Source organism: Tyto alba, unplaced genomic scaffold (assembly GCF_018691265.1).
Source record: "Tyto alba isolate M040663 unplaced genomic scaffold, T.alba_DEE_v4.0 Super-Scaffold_17, whole genome shotgun sequence".
In the NCBI taxonomy this organism is placed as follows: domain Eukaryota; kingdom Metazoa; phylum Chordata; class Aves; order Strigiformes; family Tytonidae; genus Tyto; species Tyto alba.
The window spans coordinates 19068505-19092770 of NW_024881279.1; the positions used below are offsets into that span (position 1 = coordinate 19068505).

A 24266-nucleotide genomic window follows, 5' to 3' on the forward strand; every position below is an offset into this window, starting at 1 on the left:
CTAATTTTGGGAAGCAAGTCTTGTCTGGAGGTAATATGCGTTCAGCAAACAGAGCACCCTTTTATTTAAATATTATATCACGCTTCCAGAAGGTATACCTGTGATGTCAAGGGAGAAAGCCTCACAATGTAACTTTATGAAGGTTCAGGAAATGGACTTGTCTTCTGCTGAGGGGTAACTAAAGCATCTGCCTGGTCTGCAATAGAGTATTTTAATTACAAGCATTCAGATAATATGCAGTTTTGCAGAGGATCTAGACGTTCTGAATTTCAGAGTACCTGTGATGAGGGTGGAAGGTACAGTGTGTAGGTATTAATTAGTTCAGGATTTGTTGAAGCCCAGTAAAAAGCTTTTATTGATCCTTGCATTGATGTTAGCTGTGTTGTGACTCCAGTAGACTCCAGCAGAAAATATTTTTTGTGAGTTTACTGGAGTTGCCACACATAGTTACAGAAAGTTGCCTGACATAGTTACAGAAAGCAAAAAGGCAGTTGGTATGGCTAACATGCTATCACTTGTACCCGATGATAAATGGAATCTGTTTCTTACCCTCCTGGAATGATACATGGGTCCATCATGTGCAGGGAAAGAGGCGAGGGCTCTGAAAGGATGCTGGGATTCATAGAACAGGTATATTGTCAGATGTTAATAACTCTTGACAGCCTTATTCCACGTTCCACTTTGTAAAATTTATATATGATGTTATTTCTTGTTCATACAATTTGCAAATGTTAGGACTGACTTCCTTTATTTACAGCTAAAGCCAGCTCCTGCATTATTTGTGGGAGCTGGAAGCACCAACCATTTCTTTGTGCTGTGCTGCTATTCAAATGTGTGTCTGCAGCACACATCAATCTGGTAACCAAATTACATGGATCCTTTTAATGATTTATCTAGCTTCCAAACTTATTGAGAAATGAGCATAATAAAGAAGGATTGTGAAACATTTCTGTGGTTAAATGTCAGTGCTAATATATCAGAAAAAGCAGAAATGGGTATTATGTATAACTGTAGGCATTTTGCTGCATTTAAATGTGCCTGATTTGCCATAAAATAATTTCTCTGTGGTTCCAAAGAAATCTAGTAATGTCATAAGAGATTTCAACCATTTAGAGTTTACAGGAGAAATTCTCAACTCTCAGACTGGTTCCTGGAACAGTCCTCTAAATTCTTATTTTTGTCTTTTTGAGACATTTTGGGTTCTTTTTTCCATTCCTTATACAGTTTGATGGTACATTCTATTTTTTTTTTTTAATTAGAGAAAAAAATGAGAGCAATGGTATTTATGTAAAATTAATTTAAGCAGGATAGACCTTGAAAAGAAGCATAATTTTAGCATTGCTTTTTAATGAATTTCTTAGCTATACATCAAATGAGGTGAAGCAATGGGGAGAAGGACCTCACTTTTTTTTTTGGAAACATGACCAATAATGTTAGAGAGATATGTAATTGTTCACTTTATCTTTTAGTTTGTGTGAGAACCTCAAGAGAAACCTTAAGTTTGACATGTAGGAACATTTGTTAAACACTATCTGCCTATTAATGCTCATCAGTGGAGTCTGAAATACTGGGAGGATGATATTATCATAACTGAATTGGCCTGTGAGCCAAACAGACTTCTGAGATGTTAATGAGTCTGTTTATCCTTTAGTGAGTTGAAGCTTGATTAGACTTTTTAAGATCTCTTTTTGGTCTATTTCAACTGATTTTCATGTTGACATCCTTGTAGAACTAAACAATAACACAATAATACACCCACAAAGCATAAGCTTATGCTTTAATATATCAGTTATATATATCATTCATATATCAGTTTCTTAGAGCAACACAGACTTAATTACATTGCTGCTGTGAAACACTGTAATGGTTTTCATTCTATAGGTGGAACATTAGTGTTTTTAATGTTTTCTTAAGTATTATTAAAACATTCTCAGAAAAATGTATTATATAATTTCTTGAAGTTTTCTGGCTGAAAACTCCATAAGCAAAGTAATTTCACAACCCAATATACTATGTCACAAATACATATTTTAACTCAGAGTTTATCCTCCTGGTTCATGAGCTTCTATTACGGCAAGACAGTGCACTTAGCATTCTTCTCTACCTGTCACTCTTCACCCTAACTAATTGGATTGTAAACTTTTCAAGACAAAGTCTCACTTTTGCTTTATTGTTTTGTACCATGATCTGGTCAGGCTTTTTTTGGCCTTCAGCATGTACCAGTTTTCATCTGTGAAAACCCTGCAAATGCTCTAAAGCATATGAAACCCATTATTTTTTCACAAATAACTGTCATATGTTGAGGTTGAATGACTTTTTTCTGTGTGTTGGTTTGGTTTCTATTTGACTTTCCTTGAAATCTGGATTAACATTTTTTATACTCAGGCAATGGTAAATAAGCAATTCCTCTTTTGTTAGAGCTTTTCATGTGAAAGTTTAGTAAAATGCATTGAATCTTCAAACTCTCCTATTAGATCCACTAGAAAATTTTTAAGAAAGCTAAAGTTTTCAAAGTAACAGCAAATGGTTATATTTTCAGGAAAAGTTTATTTCCTTCTGTCTCATCTCCTATGTATGTAAATATAATGTCCTCAAAAGACAGGCTTTATTAGTGTTTATTAAGACACTCACTAAAATATTGTTTGTCTTTGAAGTGAGTAGATTTTGTCTATTTCCCACTAGGACAATTTCTTTAAAATATTTTTGTAACCAAGAGATACAACATGAGATCATGGTCTCTATCTTTTTACTTCATCTCTGATTGTACAGGAAAATAATTTTGGATATCCTTTATTTTGAAATCCTCCCGTTCAGAGATGGAGTGTTTAATTCTTCTAACTTTGCCTGAAATTATGTTCAAACTAATTTTACTGCAGAGGTGAAGAAGGCAGTTCTCTACAGTGATCTGTTTTAGTTGCCTGCAGTGCTTGCTGATTCACATCATAATCCTAAATTCATGACCTGAAATACATTTCAAGTCTTTCTGATCTTTTTTCCTCCTTAGAGAACTGGTTTGGTAGTAATTCTGTCTTTATCTGAGATTCATAAAAGTGACTGGATGGCTTCACCTTGCACAACTGAATGTGTTCTCAAAAAGACTCCAGGGAGACAGCTGTTTCATGGGTTAAAGTAGCATACACAGCCAGATCAGCCCATGATTAAAAAGAGTTACAATCAACTTCAGCTGCATGTATCTTTGCACATAAACCTGTAGGTTTATTTCAGGCAAAGCTGAAACTGCAGCTCATAAACTGACATGCTGATATGAAATTCTTAGCAACGCTTATGAGAACACTCCTCACAGAGAAGTCTAACTTAATAATTTAAATCATTAATTTCAATTTTTCATTTTGAAATATTACCTTATAAGGAATTCTGAAGTATTTCAGTTCCTAGTAAATTTGATTGTAGTAATTAAATCTCTCTTACTCTCATTTTTAGTTCTTAAAAGAAAATGCCTTGTACAGTTGACATCCTACACTGTTGGTCATCTTGCTTATTAGTATCTCAAATTATTGAAGATTATTATTAGAAAGGCCTTGCCTTTAAGAACCACTCTACTTGGTTTGTCCAATTAGGTCTGGCAACTCAGTTTATTGTACATATTTTGAATATAATCTTTCTGGTGGTTACAATATTCTATTTTTCGTTCTACATTTAGTTCACAGAAAGCAGGTGCCTGTTTATCTACATTATAGCTTCCTCTCCTAACCGCATTCCAGGCAGCCATTTAAGCATTCTACTTTACAGATTATTGAAGAAAATAACTTCTGCTTATACTAAGAGAAATATTTTCAGGAACTTGCTAGGCTACTTTTTTACTTTTTTGTACATATATTTTTATATACACTTTTATACATTCTTTTACATATAGAAGACATATAAAACCACCTTGTGTATTTTCTTTGTACACACCTATACTCTGGTATTTTGCCAGCAAAATCACCAGCTTCTGCAAACCACAGAAGGCTTTTTCCTTAGAGGCATACAGAATGGGCGCAGCAAACTTGTTTGCAGCAGGGTCCTTGCAAGACCTTATATACTGAAAGACTGTAGTACAGGAATTAGTGCATGTGTAAAGTGTTTCCTGCTCTGCATTTCTCATCTTCAGAAAGCCCAACAATCTAAGCAGAGTATCATGTTTTCTCTTTGAATCACAGTTGAATTGTGCCTTAACAGAAAATGCTATTCTGAGTTGCAATTTAGCTTCACCTGCAGTCATAAAACAATACATTCAGAATGCTTTATCATAAAGAAGTTTTGTGAATGCACACTCCTGAAAAAGACGGGGAATGGAAGAGTAAGTAAATGGCAGGTACCTGACTTCCCTGTCCATCTGTCCTCTACTGCACACCCAAATAATTCCATTCTCCTCGGAGGTACTGGTAACCCCCCTCCACTGGCACCACACAGCAAGTTCAAAATACAGATAAACGCTGAGCAGCAGGAAAGGTGGTTGCAGTGAATTAAATAAAAGTGCTGACAGCCATTCCCTTGCTTGATGTCCCTGTCTGTACACACTGGGGAAGAAATCAACAGTTCCCAACTCCCAGTCATTATTTAGCAGTTTTTGTTGATTTCAACTCGTCAGATATGTGCATCTAAGGGCAGTGTTCATTGTTGTAGTCTAAATTGGTAAACCTATATAACAGGGTCTTTCTGGTCTTCCTTGAATTTAGGCTCATTATTTGTTCTGTACTCATATATTACTCTTAGTCCATATGAATTCAAATTGATGACAAAAAGGAACTGACTGCTTATAAATTAACTGCTGCACATGCAATAGGCACTTCACAGGCAGGGCCTCAAAGGATGAGAGGAAATCACCGTTCACCAATCCCCCGTTGACATCTCAGACCTCTCTTTTCCACTTCTTCAGCTCTTGCAGCATTTGTGGTTACTTTTTACCTCCCACTCCTAAAATCACAACTCCTACAGGGCTCTTGCAACCGACCTACCGACTTTTCAAGGGCTGGAAGCGGGGCCCATCATGGGGCTTTCCTTGCTGAGCAAGGCAGGCGGCAGCAAGGCCCCAGGGCTGCCCGTGCACAGGGGCACGGCTTCCTCCTGCCTGCATGGGCTGCTGCTCACCCCGGGCCGGGGGAGCCCTCGGCAGCGGCCGCGGGGCCGGTGCCTCCCCGGGCCCAAGTGAAGGGGCCAGCTCGCCCACCTGGGAGGGAGCCACGGCGCAGCCGGGCCTCGGCAGTGGCGGGCTCCGCGAGGGCCTCTGGTGGCAAGGGCGGCGTTGCTGCGAGGTGCCGGGCCTCAGGCAGGGCCGAGGGGCCTCAGGGGCTGCCCTGAGCGACTTCACAGCAGCAGGGGAGGAGGAGCAACATCAGCCTGGCGTTCGGCGGGTACGGCTGCTAGCACCGGCTGGGCGTGCCGGGGAATGGCGTCAACTGGAGGAGGGCTGGCTGCGCTCCCAGCCGGGCCATGGCTGCAGGCCGCACCTGGAATCAGCACGGCCTGACCCATCTGCGAGGCAGCTGCCATCGCTCCGAGTTAATCCTCGGGCCTTCCAGCCTTGGGTGCTCCGTGCGCCACGCTGGCCGCCGGAGCTGGTGTCCCCCTGAGCAGTGCGGATCCCTCCCGCCAGCCCCATCAGGAGCTTTGCTCTAGCCACAGGCCATTTTGGGGGGGGGGGGGATAAAGGAGGGGCACGATTTTTTGTCTGCCCTGTTAGCTAAAAGCAGGGTCTTTTTCATTTCATTGCTCCCTTTCTGAACCCACACAGCACCAGGGTGAAATAAACCCTTCTTTTTTTTTTTTTTTTTTTTCTTTTTTCCTTTTTCAGTGTTGAAACAGCTTTCCAGTGACATCATACATTTAAACTTGCCTGAGGGTGTCCTAATGTGTAAGGAGAGAAGAGCAGAGAGAATGGGGGAAGAAAGAGCCCAGGGATCTGGTATTTAATCTCAGCTCTGTTACTGGCCAGCAGACATCCAACACTTGACTTTTTTGTGTGTGTGCTTTAGATTCTCCTTCCATAAATTGGTAACAGGAACTGTTTGCAATGCCTTTTTACATCTTTTAAGAAGTTTTCAATTTAAAAAAATACAGAATTTTCTTTGAGGAATTCTTAATTGCTATTATAAATATGCTTATTCACTATTAGTAATTCCATGTTTAACTCCCAAAAAAATTTCAGAAACACTGTCTCTAAAATAAAATAAAATAAATAAAATCCAATATTTTGTTATTCCTCAAGAATTAAAACTATTCAACCGCTTGGACTCTACTTTCAAATAACACTAATGTAAACAAGGTCTGGTCATTATATTTATCAAATGTTAATATATATTTGATATGAGATACATACTCATATGAAATATAGGTGTTATAATATATTTAATATATATTATTACATAATAATTTGGGGGTTGCCTTTTAGGATTTTTGGCCCTGGCTGCTGACTTCAGTGCAAAGCCGCTGTCTGAAGGGGCGAGAGACTTGGACAAAGAATCTATGTTAAATGTATGTTCAATTATTTTATCATATTTCTCAGTGTGCTGAGGTGTTCTACATAGCGAGCATTATTTATGAATCACCCAGAGTTTTTCCAGATTTTATTTTTAGAATTCCTGAATGATAAATAGCTTATAACTGGGCCATAAAACATGATATGTGCAATTTCCTTTAATATCTTTCCCGAAGAAAAAAATCCTAAAAAAGAGTGTAGTATAAAATTAAAAATCCAAATTATACTTCATTTCAAACAGTTTCTAGTCCTAATTGTCTCCAGATTTTGATTGTTATTTTAATTAAATGTTAAAGAGAGGGAATATGATCTCCAAGATAAGTAAAAAGATGTTGATGATAAAATAATTACCTCTCCAGATATAAATGTTCCTGGGCAGGTATTAGCAGATTCAGTAATATTCAGTGCTAATAGTGACATTAATTTCTCTTATGCAAGTTAATGTCACAATAGCTCCATCGTGTGGTTGACTGAATATTACTCAGTGATTAATTTTCTTTTAGATTCTATAGGTAAAGGTTGAAAACAAAAATTAAAAAAATGCTGGTGAGGAGAGGAAATTTTATATGCAGTTAATTTCACTGCATTTTTTTTTGTGGGGGAAAAAAAAAAGGAACTGGAAACAAAAATAAAACCTGAGTGTTTAGTAGTTGCAATTTGCCATATATAAGTAGATAATTATCCAGTGGAGAAGTTCTATTTAAACATTATTTTAGAAAAACAAAGAACAAATTTTGTAAATATTATGATTAGATTATTGCTGAGTTTATGAATCACATGTACACTGCCAGTTATGTTTTGTTTTGATTTCATATAGGTGTTCAAAAATGATGATGCCAATCGGCAGTTTAACCTTGAAGCTGCAATTAAAAATGTTGACAGAATGTCCAGTGAGCTGAAGAAACTAAATGGTAATTCTGGGTTCGTTAACCAGCTAAACCAGAAGCTGTTTAAGGCATCATTTTTAAAAGTGTGCAGTTGTGAATGGCTTGTTTTTCTATGTCATACAACTGTTTTTTAATGTAATGAAACAATACAGTTGCTCTTTTGTTTTGAAAAATTAATGAAACTGTAGTTCCGTAGATATGGAATCATTTTAGCCAACCATGGAAAAAAATCTGTTAAGTAGTCAAAGTTGGTCCTTTGTAGGAACAATAATAGTCTCTTCATAAAAATATTAACAGTATGGGAATACCAAACTTTATTTAACTGTCTTGAAGTAAATAAAACAAGGCAAACCTTCATATTTTTGAAATAGTTGATAGATGAACACTTCAGAAAGTGCTGTATGTAATTTGTCAATCACTTAGTGTTTACCATTCAGTACACAGAATGATGATACAGTGCCCTTTGTCTTTCAGTGGAAAGCCATCTACTGCTTTGTGACCTCATTTTGAATTTCAGCCATCCTGTGAAGGCCCAAGATTTAAGAGAAGCTGAAGAAAAGACTTGGAGTTTGACAGATTAAGTAATAACATCCATTTTCATGCATTGTCTTCTATTAATACTGCTTCTGTTTGAATTGTAAAACGATAATATGGTTTCCTGCAGTTAGGCTATTTTTATTTTAAACTGAAAATGTGGAGCGGAAAAATGCTGTAAGTAGGTTATTGATTTTTGAGACCTTTTTTTTAGCACAGATTTCCCAAATTAAGCCCACGAGGGCTGGAAAGACTGATATAATTAACTAGAAAGTTCAGGAAAAGTCATGAAGCTTTTCACATGTGGTTGTCTCCTTTTAAACAAAGACATATTGGAACTGTAACAAAATATTTTAAATTACTTCAAGTCACTGCTCTCTTATCTTGGTTGTGCTCCGGAAAGTGGGATAAGAAACAGTCAGTAAAGGGGGAACTGCAACTGTCATTTGATCTGCCTTCCTCATTCTAAAAATGCTGCTGAGGAAGGGGGTGAAAGAGCAGATTACTTCTGGGAAACTGAAAGTACTTTCATTATAGTTTCTGTAGTGACTTTCTAATGCACCTAGCTACAAAAGAAAGAAAGGTTTAGTGGTCTAAATACTCTATCCTGAAATCTTGGCTCAAAATTTGAGTAGCCGTTATTGATATGTAGTCCATTACAATTAATATTCAATCATACTTTACTTGTGAACGTGTTTGAATGTTGAGGTGTGGTTTTATGCACATATTAAATGTATTTACCTGAATAATCAAACCAGGATTTACTCTGCTGAAAAAAATATGCAGTGTTGTACTTTTTTATGCTGGTTTACATTTTATTTGTGTTTCACTAATGAGATGATTTAAAACAAATAAAACACAGTTCCATAGGAGATATTTCTGGGTTGTCAGACTTTTCAAGGCAGTGCAGTGAAACAGAATTACAACCCCAGCTCACAGAATCAGTGGTAATATTAGGGACGTTGGTAAGGATTTTTTGAAAACCATACGTTATCACTGACTTTTCTTTCACAAGATTAATAGTGAACTTTTAAAGAATAGTGGACTAGAAACAGTTTTTTTCAGCTGAATAATTTTAAGAATTTTATTTTTCATCTTTTGTTTCAACTCATAGTTGCATGGAAATTAAATTTGCTAACTTTGAATTCCAGCTCCTAGCAAAATATATTAGAAAGGAAAATAACATTTACAAAACACATATATTTAAATTAGAACTGTTTATGAAATCTGATTATTTTATCCCAGAAGCTATACAAATTACATGGAAGATAGTCTTCTGCCTTGAATTTTGGTTTAAGTGTTTCAAGTGATATACACACAAATGGCTTTAAAGGAGAAAAAGTGTGACAAATTCTAACATCATTATCAAACTAAGGTCTTGTCATAAAACAAAGGTTACGGGAAAACCAAGGCAAAGAGTGGGATAAATCTCACTTACCAAAGGAGAGGGAAAAACTCTTGACATATTATGCTTTAGTGGTCCTCAGTTTCAACTTATATTTTAGAACATGAGAATGTTATTGTTTTTTATTGAAAAAAAACCAAAACAAAACAAAACCAAAACAGTTAAATCAGAAAGCAGTTGTATAAGAGGAACTAAGTTTAGCCTGATTGTGTCTGTCTGCTTTCTAAGAGATTTGGGTGTGTTCTTCCAATTAAGAATCACATGATGATAATCTTGTTGATGTGTCTCCTACAAAAACCCACAGTTACTTAATTTAAAGGAAGACAGCTAAAGACAGTTCTGTGTTAAGGGAGAAAAGCTTGTTTCTGAGTGAGGGTGGAGAATCCTAGGAGTTACATAATTCCAATTAGTGGGTAAGACATGCCATCAGTAAATTAGCAGTGGTATAGCAGAGAGAACATGATATTTGTAGATATTTTATTTTTCTATGAAACAGTTTCACAGCTAACATAGACACAGATCTCGACAAGCAGCTGTATATCCAGGGTTGTTTTTTTTTTTTCTGGTGTCACTGAAACCTAGGTGTCTTTAGGATCCAGGTCAGCATCCGACTCTTTTCATAGAAGTGGTCATAGTTAGATTTGGTGGGGAGTGGACTGGGGAAAAAAATTGGGCTTTTCTTGTCTTTTGTCTACTCCTCAACTTTGACAAGGTTTGGGTCTACTCTGTATGTACAGTAACATAATGGCTGCTGCAGTTCTGATCTGAAAAATCTTTTTTTTTTTTTTTTTTTTCCCTCCTATGAAGGCAGAGACTTGTATCGGTATTTATTTCTGGGTCCTCTAATCTGGTATGGAAATCATTTCAAGAACACACACCTATGTTGGAAGATAAAAATTCTCATGTACAGTATGGTTAGTGGACAGTAATAAACACATCGTAGGAAAACCAGATTTATAGAGTACTGCATTTAAAGCATAATTTTAAAAGAACATTGTCCTTTTCCCTTAAATTTAAAGGATTTTTAATTCTTTATTTTAGTTTGCTGAAAAAGGAAATATCCTGAAGTTTACAAACTTCAGTAGGCTTCAATACTGCATGTGCTCTTCATTAAGGTATCTTTTAAATATGTCCTGCAGCGTATTTTAACATGCACTGGTTTCTTGAACCTCTGTCTTTTCCATCAATCAGAAGAAGAGGTGTTCTTTGAAAGTAATCGATGATATCTGCTACAGAAGAAAAGTCCTGTGGGATGGAAAAATTGAGAAGGCTATGATAAAAAATGTTAGACTTATTAGTAATTAGTAAAACCAAAAGGTTTTTTTTTTTAAACTCTAAATATTTAGCCATTTTATAAGGCCCACTAAATACTATCAAATCAGCTGATTTCATTCATGCCATAATCTGTAGCTCAATAGCTGTTAATTCAGTGTGTGTACAACCTACAGCAATGTTGTATAATTAATTTATGCAGTCTCGGCCTATTTAATACATGATGTTGTCATTCTGCCTGATACGATGATTGCATGTGAAAGTTCAAAAAATTGACTGATAAATCCAGAGTTCTGACTCGATCAGAACTGCAGTACATCTGCGGACTGGTCTGTCTGGTGCCAGTAAATCCAACACAGTACTGCTAGACATAAGTAAACTAGCAGTCTGGGAGCAAAGCAGTCAAGTTGGCAGATAGGTATTTGCTCTCAACTGTGCATTTCCCTTGTCTGGTATGTTAGTTGTAAATAAATATTCCCTAACCAGGTATATGGATTTTTAATAGTTGTATTCTGAGGCTATCCCTTCATTCCCTGGGTGCAAACAGGAGAATCTGATTTTACTTCAAGTGGTAACATATTCTATCAGGAGTAACTCTACAGCAGAAAGCAGAATTCCTCTGGAGTAAAACAGCTGCCAGGTTAAGTAGCCTGACATTTAGGAATGAGACAGGAGATACCTTAAGATTAAGGGAAGTAGTGTGAAAAACACGTAGTACCTCTTTTCCTTTTAAACCAGTTCCTAGCAAATAGATGTGATTTTGCTCCTGGTAACGAATCTGGATGTTGTATACTTTATCTCTGTATAACACCATCAGTACATATGGATGAGTAGCAGTTTTTCTTGAGCTGTCTCTCACCAAGAATGTTCCATCCTGAAAGAGGAAAAAAATGAAAGATGACAAATAAACGTCACTTCTGGGTTTGATCAGCATAACGTTACCTAGAGCACTCATGCTTTTAAGTGTGTTTTCTTTCTGAAATCTATTTCCTCTTAGTAAGAGAAACTGTACTATTAAAGAGTTTAGGTCATTTCTCAGATGTTTTATCTTTCAATTTACTATTTAAAACTTTCCTGTCTGATACAAATGCAGATTTTTAGGAAAGGGAGGAATGATGTTCTATGAGGGAGAGATTCAATTAAATGAGGAAGTAAAATATCAAAGGTCAAACCTCACATCACTTTAACCAGAAAAGAAGTTAATTTCTGGTAAGTGCCAATCAAGGTTCCTATGTGTTTTATTTACAGACAGCCTAAATTAATGATAGTGTCTGTGTAACTTTGGTAAAGGCAGTGATGTCTTGCTCTCTCTCTCTGCTTTTACTCATTTCAGATCTGTTTTAATAAGTCTTCCATTGAAACACCCTTTCTTAAAGGCACTGACTGTGATCTCATAAACTGGACCTTAGTACAAGTCATTGAAATGCTGTACATGCCGTCTTCAGCTCACTACATGAGCTGTGAAGCACCATAAACAGATTTCCCACAGTGATGGGACACGATTTGGTTTATCTCCACATGCACAGGTAAGCCTGGGTTTCATCTGTTTGAATATGTACTTCGTTTTGCTGGTAAATAGGGGCTCAAAAAGGGTGAGGTTCATCTCATCTAATTAAAGTGGTCTGAAACATGGAGTTTGCAACAAAGTCCTCACTGGTGACAGAGAACTATTTCTAGAGAAAAAAGTGACTCCTCCTTAAGAGACCTGAGGTGAAACTGTTTATTGGAGAGACAGAATTTGTTCTCTTGGACTATGGAAAACAACAGCCTTCATGGCTGGTTTAGACTAGATGTGTGACTTCTATGTGGGTAAAGATATCCAAGGTGAGTCCCTCCCTCTAAGTATCTGTATTGGGGCTATAACCTCACCATGTTATTTACCTTCACTCTTCCCATATCAAGGGAATAAACAGCAAGGACATCTAACTAGGAGATGGTGAGAATAACCAATAATTTAAGAGTACCTTGTTTATTTTTCGAAGAGCTGCTTCTGCTTCTGGCCGGCTAACATAAGCAACATACCATTCATCATTCAGTGAGTCCTATGTTTTTTGTGCGAGAGGATAAAGGAGAAAGTCAGCTGTCAATCAAACTTGTGATGTTAACAACACACAAATAGGTAGAGAGAAATTTGAATATGGGGGGTGTTCGGGTTTATATCCAGATTCTCTGAAGATACAAGCTTCAGAGATCATACTAGTATATATTACTGTATGGTAAGTGTCACTAAATGATTTTAAAATTATTTGCTCACTTTGATAAATTTGTAAATATTACAGACCTAGATAAAATATGTCTGCAAGTAAGCTAGGAAAACAGATATTTCCAAGTATTTTCAGTAAAAGACAGATTTTAAGTGACATTTTCTCTTTTGTCTGCCTGGGACACTAGCATCCTTTGCCTTCTTTTTTCTGGGTTTTTTAAAATTATTTAATTCTATTTTTTTAATTTTTAACTATCATCTGAGACAATAATGCAGACTTCCTGTGAACATGCCATGTATGGTTGCCCAGCAGTGTTATCACCAGGAGTGGTTTGCTCTAAACTTGTCATATTTAAAGAAATGTGAAACAAAACTGCACTTAAACGGTATTAATTCTTTACTTGCCAGAGTCATGGTTTGGGCCAGGTTTTGTGGAAGGAGAAATTAATGTGTAATGCTACTTGAAGACAATTGTGCAAAACAAGTAAATCAGCAAACAAGTATTTTTCTTATTTTGTTCTGCTGGGTATTTGCTATTGTTTTTCGTGGTGAAGACAAAATAAGGCACTAAAGTTTGACACAGAAAAGGAAACTGAAAGCACCTACTAACATCCTGACAGTGACTACTAACTAGAAAAACAACTTTGAAAAACATTCTCTCTCAAAATCAGAAAATTTGCTGTGCTTAGCAGTTATGGTTAATACTTGTAATGTTTTGTACCTCATCTTCCTCCATGTTTGTTTGGTGAGCAGTCTGTCTGCTAGGAATTGGCAATGGAGGTCTGATGTCAGCTGCGCCTCTTGAAGGGGATCTGCTGTTGTTTCCTTCAAAGATATAAAAGTAGAAAAAAATGTTAAAATCAGGAAAATTATTTCATCTGTGTAGTGCATACAGGGTGTACAATTTTAATTTTAAGCGGCATGCAGAATTTATTTCATTCTGATACTGAGACATTTTGGACTGATTTGAATCAGATTGAGGCTACTGTATGAGGACCAGGTTCTTTACAGAAATTCATCTTTGGTGCACAGGGACTTTAACTGAACTCTTGCAGTTCAGGTTTCTGTAAAATCAGATGAACTTGAAATCGAGGTTACATCTTTTCAGTTTCTGTGCCACAGTTACTCAGTTGAGAACATCTCCGGTTTCTTTAGAGACAGAAGTAAAGTTGTCTTTCTGCATTCCTTGCTTACTTAGCATCCAGAAACAACAAAATGTCACTGTAAGACATTGGCAGCTGTTACCATATAGGAAAAATTATTTACAAAGCAATTGATTTCTATTATTCCTTTATTTTTTATCATTATAAGATAAATATGCATTGTATTTCACATGGAAAGTGTTTTCTCCCTTTTATGAGAGTATTAGTATACTACCGTGCCTTGCAGGTAGTGTTGGTCACCTCTCAGTAGTGTTAGCTATATTGAAAAAGATGCTTATATGAAATTTTGACAGTGGTTTAACTAGGCAGTAAGCCCAAACTTCATGTGAGAAAAACCTTTTAGATTCAGACTAAGTTACACAAGACGGCTTTCAGGAACTTGATAGTTTTCTGTTCACAGTCCAGTCAGAAACATCCACAGAACAAAAAGATTATATTAACTGCACTGAAACAACCTTTCAACCTTCAGTCATTTTTTGTACAAAAAATGCAGGAATGCATGATACAAACCTAGATGTAAGCGTGGTGGTAGTGAGCCACTTGAAGACAGGTTTCTAGCACTGTTTAGAGAAAAAAAAAAAAAAAGTAGTCTGTATAACATTGCTATACAACATTTCTGTGCTCTGAAGAACTGATCTGGACTTTGTGCCTGTTTTACAGAATGTGAGATCCTATTGTGACCTATGCAGGATGAGAATAGCCTTTTCTTTCTTATTTTTGTTTTTCTTTTTTTTTTTTTTTTAATGTAATTAGAACCTCCATTAATTTTACTTGAAGCTCAGCATCTGGGAATAAGAGAGAATCAATAATGGGCCACCAAGACTTCTGTATCAGGGTCAGTGCAGAAAACTACTTCAGTTTGTTGAGTTTTCAGAGGGATTGACTACTTTATTCCCCTAAAGCAGGAAGCACAGGCAACAGCTTGCTAGATGTTTCTTTCTGTGGGGTTCCACTTACAGAGTCATTTTGCTTGTGGCTTCTATAATGTTGGTGAAATGCAGTTTCTCACCATTAATGTTGCAGCTATGAATGTGGAGCTACTGGCAAGAGTCCAGTGAAGGGCCACTAACATGATAAGGGACTGGAGCATCTCACATATGAGGAAAGGCTGAGGGACCTGGAACCGTTTAGCCTGGAAAAGAGAAGGCTGAGGAGGGATCTTATTAATGCATATAAATACCTGAAGGGAGAGCCGGGCTCTTTCCAGTGGTGCCCAGTGGCAATGGGCACAAATTGAAACACAGGAGGCTCCCTCTGAGCATCAGGAAACACTTTTTTTTTTCTGTGAGGGCAACTGAGCACTGGAGCAGGTTGCCAAGAAAGGTTGTGAAGTCTCTGTTCTTGGAGATACTCAGAAGCCATCTGGACATGGTGCTGGTCAGCCTGCTCTAGGTGCCCCTGCTTGAGCAGCAGCGTTGGACCACATGGTGTCCAAAGGGCCCTGCCAACCTCAACCTCTCTGTGATTCTGTAAGCTATGAGCTGACGGTAGCATAGAGCTCATACACACAGCACCATAATACTTCCACATGCCTATGCTTTTCCTCCTGTGTTTATTTTTATGCTTTTTGTTAGAAAATGTACAATTTCTTTTTATGGCCTGATCCCAGAACTCACATATAAAACTTCTCAAAAGTCCCAATCTTCAATTTTTATTTTTTTTAATTTCTTCACCTAATTTGGAGCAAACTGCCTGCATGATTTTCCTTTACAGTTCATGTTTCTCTTCTGCTTAAATGAACTGTACAAAAAGCTCTGGGATGAATATGTTAATTATGTTTGCAGAACAAAAACACCCTATCATGACTTGATTCATGAAAGAGAATCAGCCAAATGGGGAGCTCTGCTATAGGAAAATTTGGCAACATTGTATGAATACAAGCAGGAGTATTCATCATAGGAATAGTTCATATTTGCATATGACCTTGCTATTGCTGCTGCAATATTTGTTCTACTGGGGTGTCAGCAGTTCCAGGGGACGATGGTAAATGGTAGGAATTCATCAAAGAACCATTAAAAAAATACGGAGATTAGAAAATATACTTGAGATTTAGACTCAAAGAGCCCACTAACTCATCAAAGGCTAAGTCAGTTGCACACTACATCAGAAATCAAAATTTAATTAAGGGCTCTTCCATCTAGTGAATGAAGACATAAAAATCTAATATTTGGAAGTTGAAGGCAGAAGAAAATCATAGTTGAAACAAGGTTAATAATTTTAAATAATTATTAAGCATTAGAGTAAAATTTAGTAAAAGGGTGGTGAAATTCTGTCAGATTCAACTCTAGACTACTAAGGTTGTGGGTTTTTTTAGTTTTGAAGAAACTAAAAAGTTTAGTTTTTGAAGAAACTAAAAAGTAGTCGCAGCTCTAGCACTTAGGCTCCTAGATCGTGCAGAATCCTTTTACATAAGGACCTCTTTGACCTATATCTTGCATAGTTTTGTAGAAGATAATGCCTTCCCAAAAGGTCTTGTAATTCTTACTGATTCTGCAGGCAATAGGAGACATGTCTCCGGAATGGAAGCATTGTACCAAGTCAGCCCTAAATTATTTCCTTGACATAAAACTGGGACATTTGCATTTTATTCTTGGTTCCCTGATGTACATTAACTGCTTCACAGAATACAGAGCTTAAATTATATGAAGGATCCTCCTTGATAGCAGGAACAACACAGATTAGGATGTAGTGGAAGCAAGGGTATAGCCTGAAAAATAATCGACTACTTCAAATAGTTACCTTGTGTTCCCCTGAGAACCCTGTAGCCATGTACATACTATTATTTGCTGAATTGCAAAGAGATTAAGGTTCGAAAGGAATGACACAGTCATGGGTGAAACAAACCTTTCTGCACCAGGCATACTGTTGGATCCTGGCTTAGGTGGGGGCTTGATAGATTTGGATGGGAATGTATTGGAGCTGTATGGAGGCAAAGATAGTTGTGGCACTGGTCTTTGGGGTGCAGCTGTGAAGAGGAAGAGGAGGAAACTTGTGAGACATTCTTAAATTAGGTAGAATGAAGAAATGCTGTCACTGCTGTTCAATTAGATAAACATAATGGTGTAAACTGTTCTATAAAATGTCCTTCATATGTTAAAGATTGTAAATTCATATGGTCAACTGAGAACTTAAAGTTAAGCATTAAAATTAAAAATAAACCAGAACAAGCTTGAACAACATTTACATTTTCTAACTTCTGTTTTGGATAAGCCACAATTCAGATGTCCTAACTGCAGCTGAGCTGAAGGTGGTACATAACCATGTGTTCTCTGTTATGTTGCTTCTAAATAGTGGATTTGAGGTTGCCTTTTGAACTTCATTCCTTTGTGAGATTTCTCCCATATCATCAAAAGCAACAGCATAAAAGAAAACATTTTCTTTCTGCAATGTCCTCAGACCTCCACTACTGGTAAGGGGGGAACAGATTAATTGTGCTCTGCACAGTTTAAATAGCCCTATTCTTTATGGAGTCTTAGAGGGAGTGATAGTTTGTTGAGATGTGACCAAATGTTCTGCTTCTGTTATGGCATCACTTTACCAACTTAATTTGAGGAACCGGGAACCTGAGGTAATTTCTGAATACTATTATTACATGAAACAAGTTCTGCTTCTGCTCATTAGAGTAAATAGCATGACACAGAAGACTAGTACCAGCCAGCTTTGACTGAAAGTTTTGTTGAGAGCTGGGGGGATACCAGGTTTACATGCCTATCTGATGCTGTGTGCAGATCACAGATCTCTAAAATGTAATGTGTTTCAAAATAAATCCTGCTGTCTTGTAACTGCCTGACTGAAGGAAGCTAGTAGCTATTGATTTCCTGTGTTTTGTGGCTTTGATATATAAATCTACATGAGGTACTTTATAAGCATTCAACAACCTGTCAAGATACCACCTGACTTTTTGAACTTGCTCTAAAGAAACAATTATGCAAGAAATTTTTTTTTTTTTGAGAACTAAGACAAAAAAAAAATTAGATTTTTAAAATCACTGTAGAAATACTTACTTTCTTCTTCTTCCTGGGGAGCCAAAAGAAAATAAAAATTAGCAACATATATAGCACAGTTCTTAGGAATATTTTACAAAACAAAAACCTGGAAGTTGGATTCTGAGTGTACAAGAACTCTAATATCTATACTGTCACTTTCATCTAAAATGCTAGGGTTTCTATCTTCATGCAACACCAAATCATTTTTAAAGTTCTTGTGTTAAGGTGCAGCTGTTATTTACAAATAAACTGTGGCATAGGTGTCCCATAATGGATCTTGACCCAGAAATGTAAACTTTCCTCACTCCTTCAGTAAGTGTAGGTTCTCAGAGTTATCTGAAAGTGAAATCCTTAGGTCAGCTTAAGCTAAAAAAAAAAAATCAAAACCCCAAAACCTAGTGTAAGCAAAATCACTTCTCCCATGTCATAAAAAAAATCTGGCCTTATGCTTCCTGTTATCTAAGATAAAGTGCTCAGGGAATAAACTGAGCTTGACATTGAAAAACTGTTTAAAAAGAAATCATGTAGTATGAAAAATCCATGTGTATTCATTATAACCGATAAAAGAAATGAATTTACCTTTTCCAGAATTATTAGTTTATACATTTACTTAATTTTATTGTAGTCCCTATACCTTTAAATATTTGCTTTGACACTATACTTACTCCATTTTTTTTGTGTGGTGGCCAACCCTGCCTGAAATGAAACAGAGAAATCAAAGCATGAATCATAGATGGACTATTACTCATTCGCTTTGTGTGCATTAGGCCATATTTTCAACTAACACATGAATTTATAGTAAGTTTTGCAGACCCCATGAATGCAGAAACATTTTTTTTCTCATAAAAATATCTAAGATTCTAATTTTCAGCAATAATCAAAGACCTTATGCTAGTCCTTAGCCCATCTTGATTCTATCAACAAGGAAAATGTCTGATGAATTGATTATAAGATTAGAGTTTAAAACAAGTTTTTAGAATGATGAAACAGACTTCAAGTCTTGAACTCATGTATAGTGCTTAGCAACATTACTGGAGCACATGATAAGCCTTCCAGTCTTTGTTTCTCAGATAAATTATCCTGGCTGATTAGCAGATCTCAATTACTTTCACTAAGTCACACTGCTTAGCCTAGAAGTTATCTAGAAATTATCTAGTTCTGCTGGAGAATGCTGCTTGCTGTTAAGAAAGAGCTTTGCAGGCTAGTGAAGTCAATGGTAGGAAAGTAAAGCTTTCTTTTTCTAACATCCTTAATAAAATAGGAATAGAACTCATGAAAGAATGTTTCCTAGAGCAAGAACTTGATCTGGGGGAAGAAACATGGCTCATATATTTCTCTGTGCAGCTCGGAAGTGAGTCATGCTCTATATAATGGCTGTTTCAGATATGACTGAAGAGAGAACTTTTTCTGCATTCACACTTTTCTGTAGCTTACAGCACATCTCGTGCATACTTAGAAAGAAAAACTTTGATATCTGCAGACACTGCTGTCATGCAGTAGCAGTAAATTATACTATGTTGTGTTGCTAATCCATGCTTTTGTTAAATATAATTTATCCTTTATTAAATTTCAATTAAATGAACGCTTACTTTACAGGGGTTTGCTTCCTTAGAGGAGATGGATTGCCTCTTTCATATCTGTCACTTGGTGGGACAGGAGGTTTTGGCATCATTGCTAGCTGTTCCCCAAGGGATCTAAAGTAGGAGCAAGATAATGAAATAAAGGCAAAAAGTGCTTACTAAGAAATGATTGGGTAATACTGGCAACGGGAGTTTTGTTTCCAGAGGCAAATTTCTTACCTTAGCTGTGAAGTCAGAGGCTGTAAAACAAGGAATAGTTAAGACAGTGTATGAGTGTATCGGAATAGGTGGAAAACATCAATAAGCACCAAACAAAAAAAGACCTTACCTTTTCAGGAAAGCCTGGCTTCCTCCCTGAAAATAGTAAAAGTTTACATTTAGAAAAAAATGAAAATTAAACTTTCTAAAAAACAAACAAGTTTTTAATATCATTGAAAGTGAATTTTGCAGATTGAAGCTCCTGAGATGTAAGCCAGAGAAATATTCTGGCTTTGCAAGAGATGGCAAAATTACAGTATCTCTTAATAAAGGAAAATTTTTAAATTTTCAAAAGTAGCATGTTTTACAATGATACTTTCTATGGTTCAGTTTTGAATTACTGGATACTTTTATGTCATTATATAACAGATGAAAGAAAAATCATAGAGTAGACTCTTCAGATGCATTGTAAAATATGGGTTTCAGTTATGAAACAAGTGCCATTTTTTTTTCTATGTTTTTTTTCCAGTTCTCAGCATTCTTTCAAGTCTGGGTGCCAAATTACATATAGTAGCATACGTAGAGTTTTGTTAGTTTTGTATGCAAAAGTTATTTCCTCTTTTAACCTACTAAATATTTCCCTGTTCATTCACTGAAGTATTACATCAAACATTTATTGCACAAGGATCTCATAATGTCTTTCTGTTCAACTAGTCCTAAGCTAGGGCCACTACTTCCTAAATAAGATTTCTCTCACTTTATAAGTACTGCTCGCATTATTTAGTCATAAACAGTTCACCTCGTATGTGATTGAATTACAGTACTTTTGGTTGAGCCTTGTTAGTCAAACTGATAACTTTGAATAATCACAAAACCCCCACTGTTACTAATATAGGCAAATACTGACCTGATGCTGGGCTTTCTCTTTCAAATGGCGGAGCAAGGCGATCCAGTGGGGGTTTTGTACTTCTGTCTATAGAAGGAGCTGGGGCTAAACACAAAAGCTGTGTAAAATAATTTGCTGGTATAGGTCAATATATCTTTATTTTGCATAGCCATGAACTGGTGTTACTTAGTATAACAAGTGTGGCTCCTGTGTAAATAATAGAAGAAAGTGGAACTGAGGAGACACAGACAAAAGTGAAGTGCTATTTAGCCCATGGGAAAATCTCTGTCAAGAGAAAACCAGCTGTACTTACGTTTCAAAGGCTTGATATTCCTGTCTCTACTCAAGTCATTGTTGTTTGATGGTGGAGGAAAAGCTGGCAGCTAAAACAAATATTTCACATGTGGTTAAAGTGTGTCTTTCCTTTTCTGTTTTACTTTTAGTATATTAACCCCACCACACTACATCTGCCAATCTTTGTCTCTGGTGCAGCACAAGGAATAGGTCTCTGCTCAGTGCAGGAAGGACAGGAGCCATTTACACTCCTGAAGAATGACCTACATACATGGTGTTTTGTTAGAGGCAGAATTGCCTCCATCTGTTTCACCTCACAAGGAATACTCTTTCAATGCAGCAGGTGTTAGTTTTGAAAACTGGTATCAAAATTAGTGGGTGTAAATTTGAAGTTGAGAAATATGTATCAAGTCTGTGTTACTGACTGTTGTTGACTGAGGCGGGGGAGACAGGACTGTTCTTAGATATTGGAAGACCTGGGGTCAGACAGCATTGTATCGTAAGCAGCTGCATAGATGTTTGCATCTAAACCTGGATTTCTTCAGACAAATGCCTTCCAATGTTTGTTCTTATTCCAGAAAAATAGAGCAGCAATTTAGGACAGCAGTCTTGAGAACTCATGACAATTAAGAGTCCTCTGTGTTTTATATATATATATATATAATATGACACTTGGTCTGACCAAAAGTCCCTCTATCACATCCTAAAATTACCTTTACTTGTGTACTTGGGTAGGTCTAATGTATCTCTGTTCTGACATACAGTGAACCTACAGTGCTAGTTGTAAACAGCACAACTGCTTTCAGTTTTGAAGTATTCACAAAAAAAGGAAAAAAATCTGTCATGAGGGTTCTCATCATGCAGTTCCTTATACTTTTATGTGGCCTTAGTTCAATCAGACAATTGCTAGAAGTATACCTGGGAAAGCCTTAGCCTTTTTTTCTTTTTACAAAAATCACCAAAGAAACAGAGGCATCTATTACAAATCTGTAATTTATATGGGATTTATAGGGCATTCACAAGTGGGTACAAATTTCCAGTGTAAGAAATAGCCAAGTAATGGGAAATAATTTATTTGTGCCATGAAGTTTAATTGTTGAATGAAAAAATGGCCACCCTGTAACAGAGTTCAAATCTATTTTGATTACTGAAATTCCTCATCTGCATACAGTATCTTAATAAAAATGGCATTACACTTGGACTTCTAAGAAGGTACTGGTAAAGGAAGTAGTTGAAATATTAAGAAACAAACATACAGAAGCACCTCTTCCCCCAAATGAAGCTGGTACTGGGGATGAGCCAGGTCGCTGGGGCGGTACTGGAGGCTGATGTGATGATCTAGTTGTTGGAGGTCTGTCTAAAGAAAACAAAAATCCCAAACTAAACAGCTACACAGAGTTTGGTTATTTTATTCTCATTAGATCTTTACGAAAAAGAGCCCTTGCAATAACCTGCATACATAATTTATCCTAGAGACATTGTTTTAGTATATAATGGACAGTTGTTTTATGATCAGTGTTGCATTGGGAGTGACAGGCTCGTCTGTCCCTTTGGTGGTGAGGTGACTCCATCTGCTTGTCTGTTGGCCCACGCTATTTATTTTCATTCAGTGCAGTGCAGTGACCATGAAACACCAGCCAGTCTAAATGGCAGTTCTGTACTCCTGCAGGCTGCCAAAGAATCAGACAGAAAACTATGACAGGCAGAGAAAGCTGATCTCCTTCCAATTTTCCAGAGTTTTTTTGCCACTGTTGTGACAGCTTGCTCTGTTCAGGGTTGCACTACCAAAGCTAACACAGTATGCACACACGTAACTTCATGCACATTCAACCCAAAAGCCAAATAATGCACACATCATGTAAAGCTAATCGTTAATCCAACAGAGCTGGTCTGTAATAGAAAATTGAGATTTAAAAGCCACAAAGGCACCAACATGCTGTAAATCTCTCTCACTTAATCTTATTTATGAATGACACTGTTGACCTCAAAGAAAAACCTTCTATATGCCATTAGAAGCCACCTAAAATGTGGCTGATAATGTGTGAAAACGTAATTTACAAATTATTAGTAACACAGTTTTTAGTAATTACCTATATAATCTGTGTTGTTTGCAAGTGTCTTGGCAGGAAATATGACATTGTGGTGTGCTTCATCATTATTGGATGGAGGTGGCTCATAGCCATCACTGTCATGTTCTGCTTCCTCAGGTTCATCTGTTGGTGATTCATAGTCAGCCTCATCTTCCTTTTCCTGGTCATCATCAGGGCTTTCATAGTCATCATCTTCATCCTGGCAAATGTACATAAAAGATGGGTGCTGTGGCAGGATACTAAACACTGCAGTGCAATTTCCTTGTGGCCTTTCACTGTGGTATTTTTCACTTTGAAGGATATCAAGTTTTTTAAACCAGTTTGAGTGAAATTATTCTCTGTTGATGTAAAATGGGGAAAGGAAGCAGCATTTTATTAAGGCATACAGCAGTCGACAGCTTAAGAAAGGAAACAAGTATCATTTTATAAGAGTTAACTGCAGTAGAAGGTCAAGGTGATAGCTCACTGAAGTGCACAGTGCCTTTGTTTTAGGTAACAGACCAGCAAACAATTCAGTGCTTCCTAGAAACACATTGGAGCAGCAGATGATGGCTGTCCATATTTGCTCTTACTTAACAGCACGTACGCTACAGCATTCAACTCAACTATTTTAAAATGCTTCAGAAAAAATTAGGTCTTCAGTATGGATCTTGGTGCCCTCCACTGACCAGAATCAAAACAGCTTCATACAACTTGCAGGACCTGGTAAGATCACAGTATAAGTAGGGTAGCGGTCATTGCACATATTTTCTGTGCAATCTGCCAAGGCTTACAAGAAAAACTGTATTCTGTTTATCACTGGTATCTTGGCTGAAAGTTCCAGACTAGCTTCATATTGATAGAGAGCCCAGGTGCTCTATAGGTGGTGACTTTTACCTTTTGTGCTCCTAAAATAGCAGCAAACATCCTGCAAACTTAATAGCAACTGTTTTTTTAAAATTCTCTCTCCATTTTTTGCAAAAAATACATTGGTACTGGTCAGTGTAAGGGATCTTCATAAACCCAGCCTGTCCATCAGTCAGCTTATTAATTTAGGTAACTTAGTAGTGGATGCTTCATCTAATGATGTTTACCAATGCTTTTTCTGTCAAAAGGCAAGAGGAACTTTTGCAGTCTAGCTGGCTTCAAAAAATTAGATTCTTCAGCTAATCAACTCTAGAGAATACAATGGCAACAATTTGCCATTGAATAACATAGCAACCTTTCCTTTACTAGCCACCTCTGAAGAAATTCAGGTAAGGTTCTGTGGAGACCTGGTCATAGGCTGTGAGCTTCTACTTGAGCCAGCGG

General features: G+C 36.9%; 1 protein-coding gene across 1 annotated transcript in view; it reads right to left on the reverse strand.

The window, feature by feature from the left end:
- Positions 1–8700: 8700 nt before the first annotated feature.
- Positions 8701–24266, reverse strand: part of LCP2 (lymphocyte cytosolic protein 2) — a 33815-nt gene continuing 18249 nt past the window's right edge. The window contains exons 7-21 of the mRNA XM_032992693.2: positions 22977–23175; positions 22143–22243; positions 20906–20975; positions 20614–20697; positions 19837–19862; positions 19728–19747; positions 19518–19622; positions 18594–18624; positions 17947–17959; positions 16787–16907; positions 14453–14502; positions 13501–13604; positions 12541–12618; positions 11295–11450; positions 8701–10549 (exon numbers count right to left, since the gene is read on the reverse strand). Of these exons, the coding sequence (XP_032848584.1) occupies positions 10427–10549; positions 11295–11450; positions 12541–12618; positions 13501–13604; positions 14453–14502; positions 16787–16907; positions 17947–17959; positions 18594–18624; positions 19518–19622; positions 19728–19747; positions 19837–19862; positions 20614–20697; positions 20906–20975; positions 22143–22243; positions 22977–23175 (1281 nt within the window). The 3' untranslated portion in view covers positions 8701–10426. The remainder of the gene's footprint in view (positions 10550–11294; positions 11451–12540; positions 12619–13500; positions 13605–14452; positions 14503–16786; positions 16908–17946; positions 17960–18593; positions 18625–19517; positions 19623–19727; positions 19748–19836; positions 19863–20613; positions 20698–20905; positions 20976–22142; positions 22244–22976; positions 23176–24266) is intronic.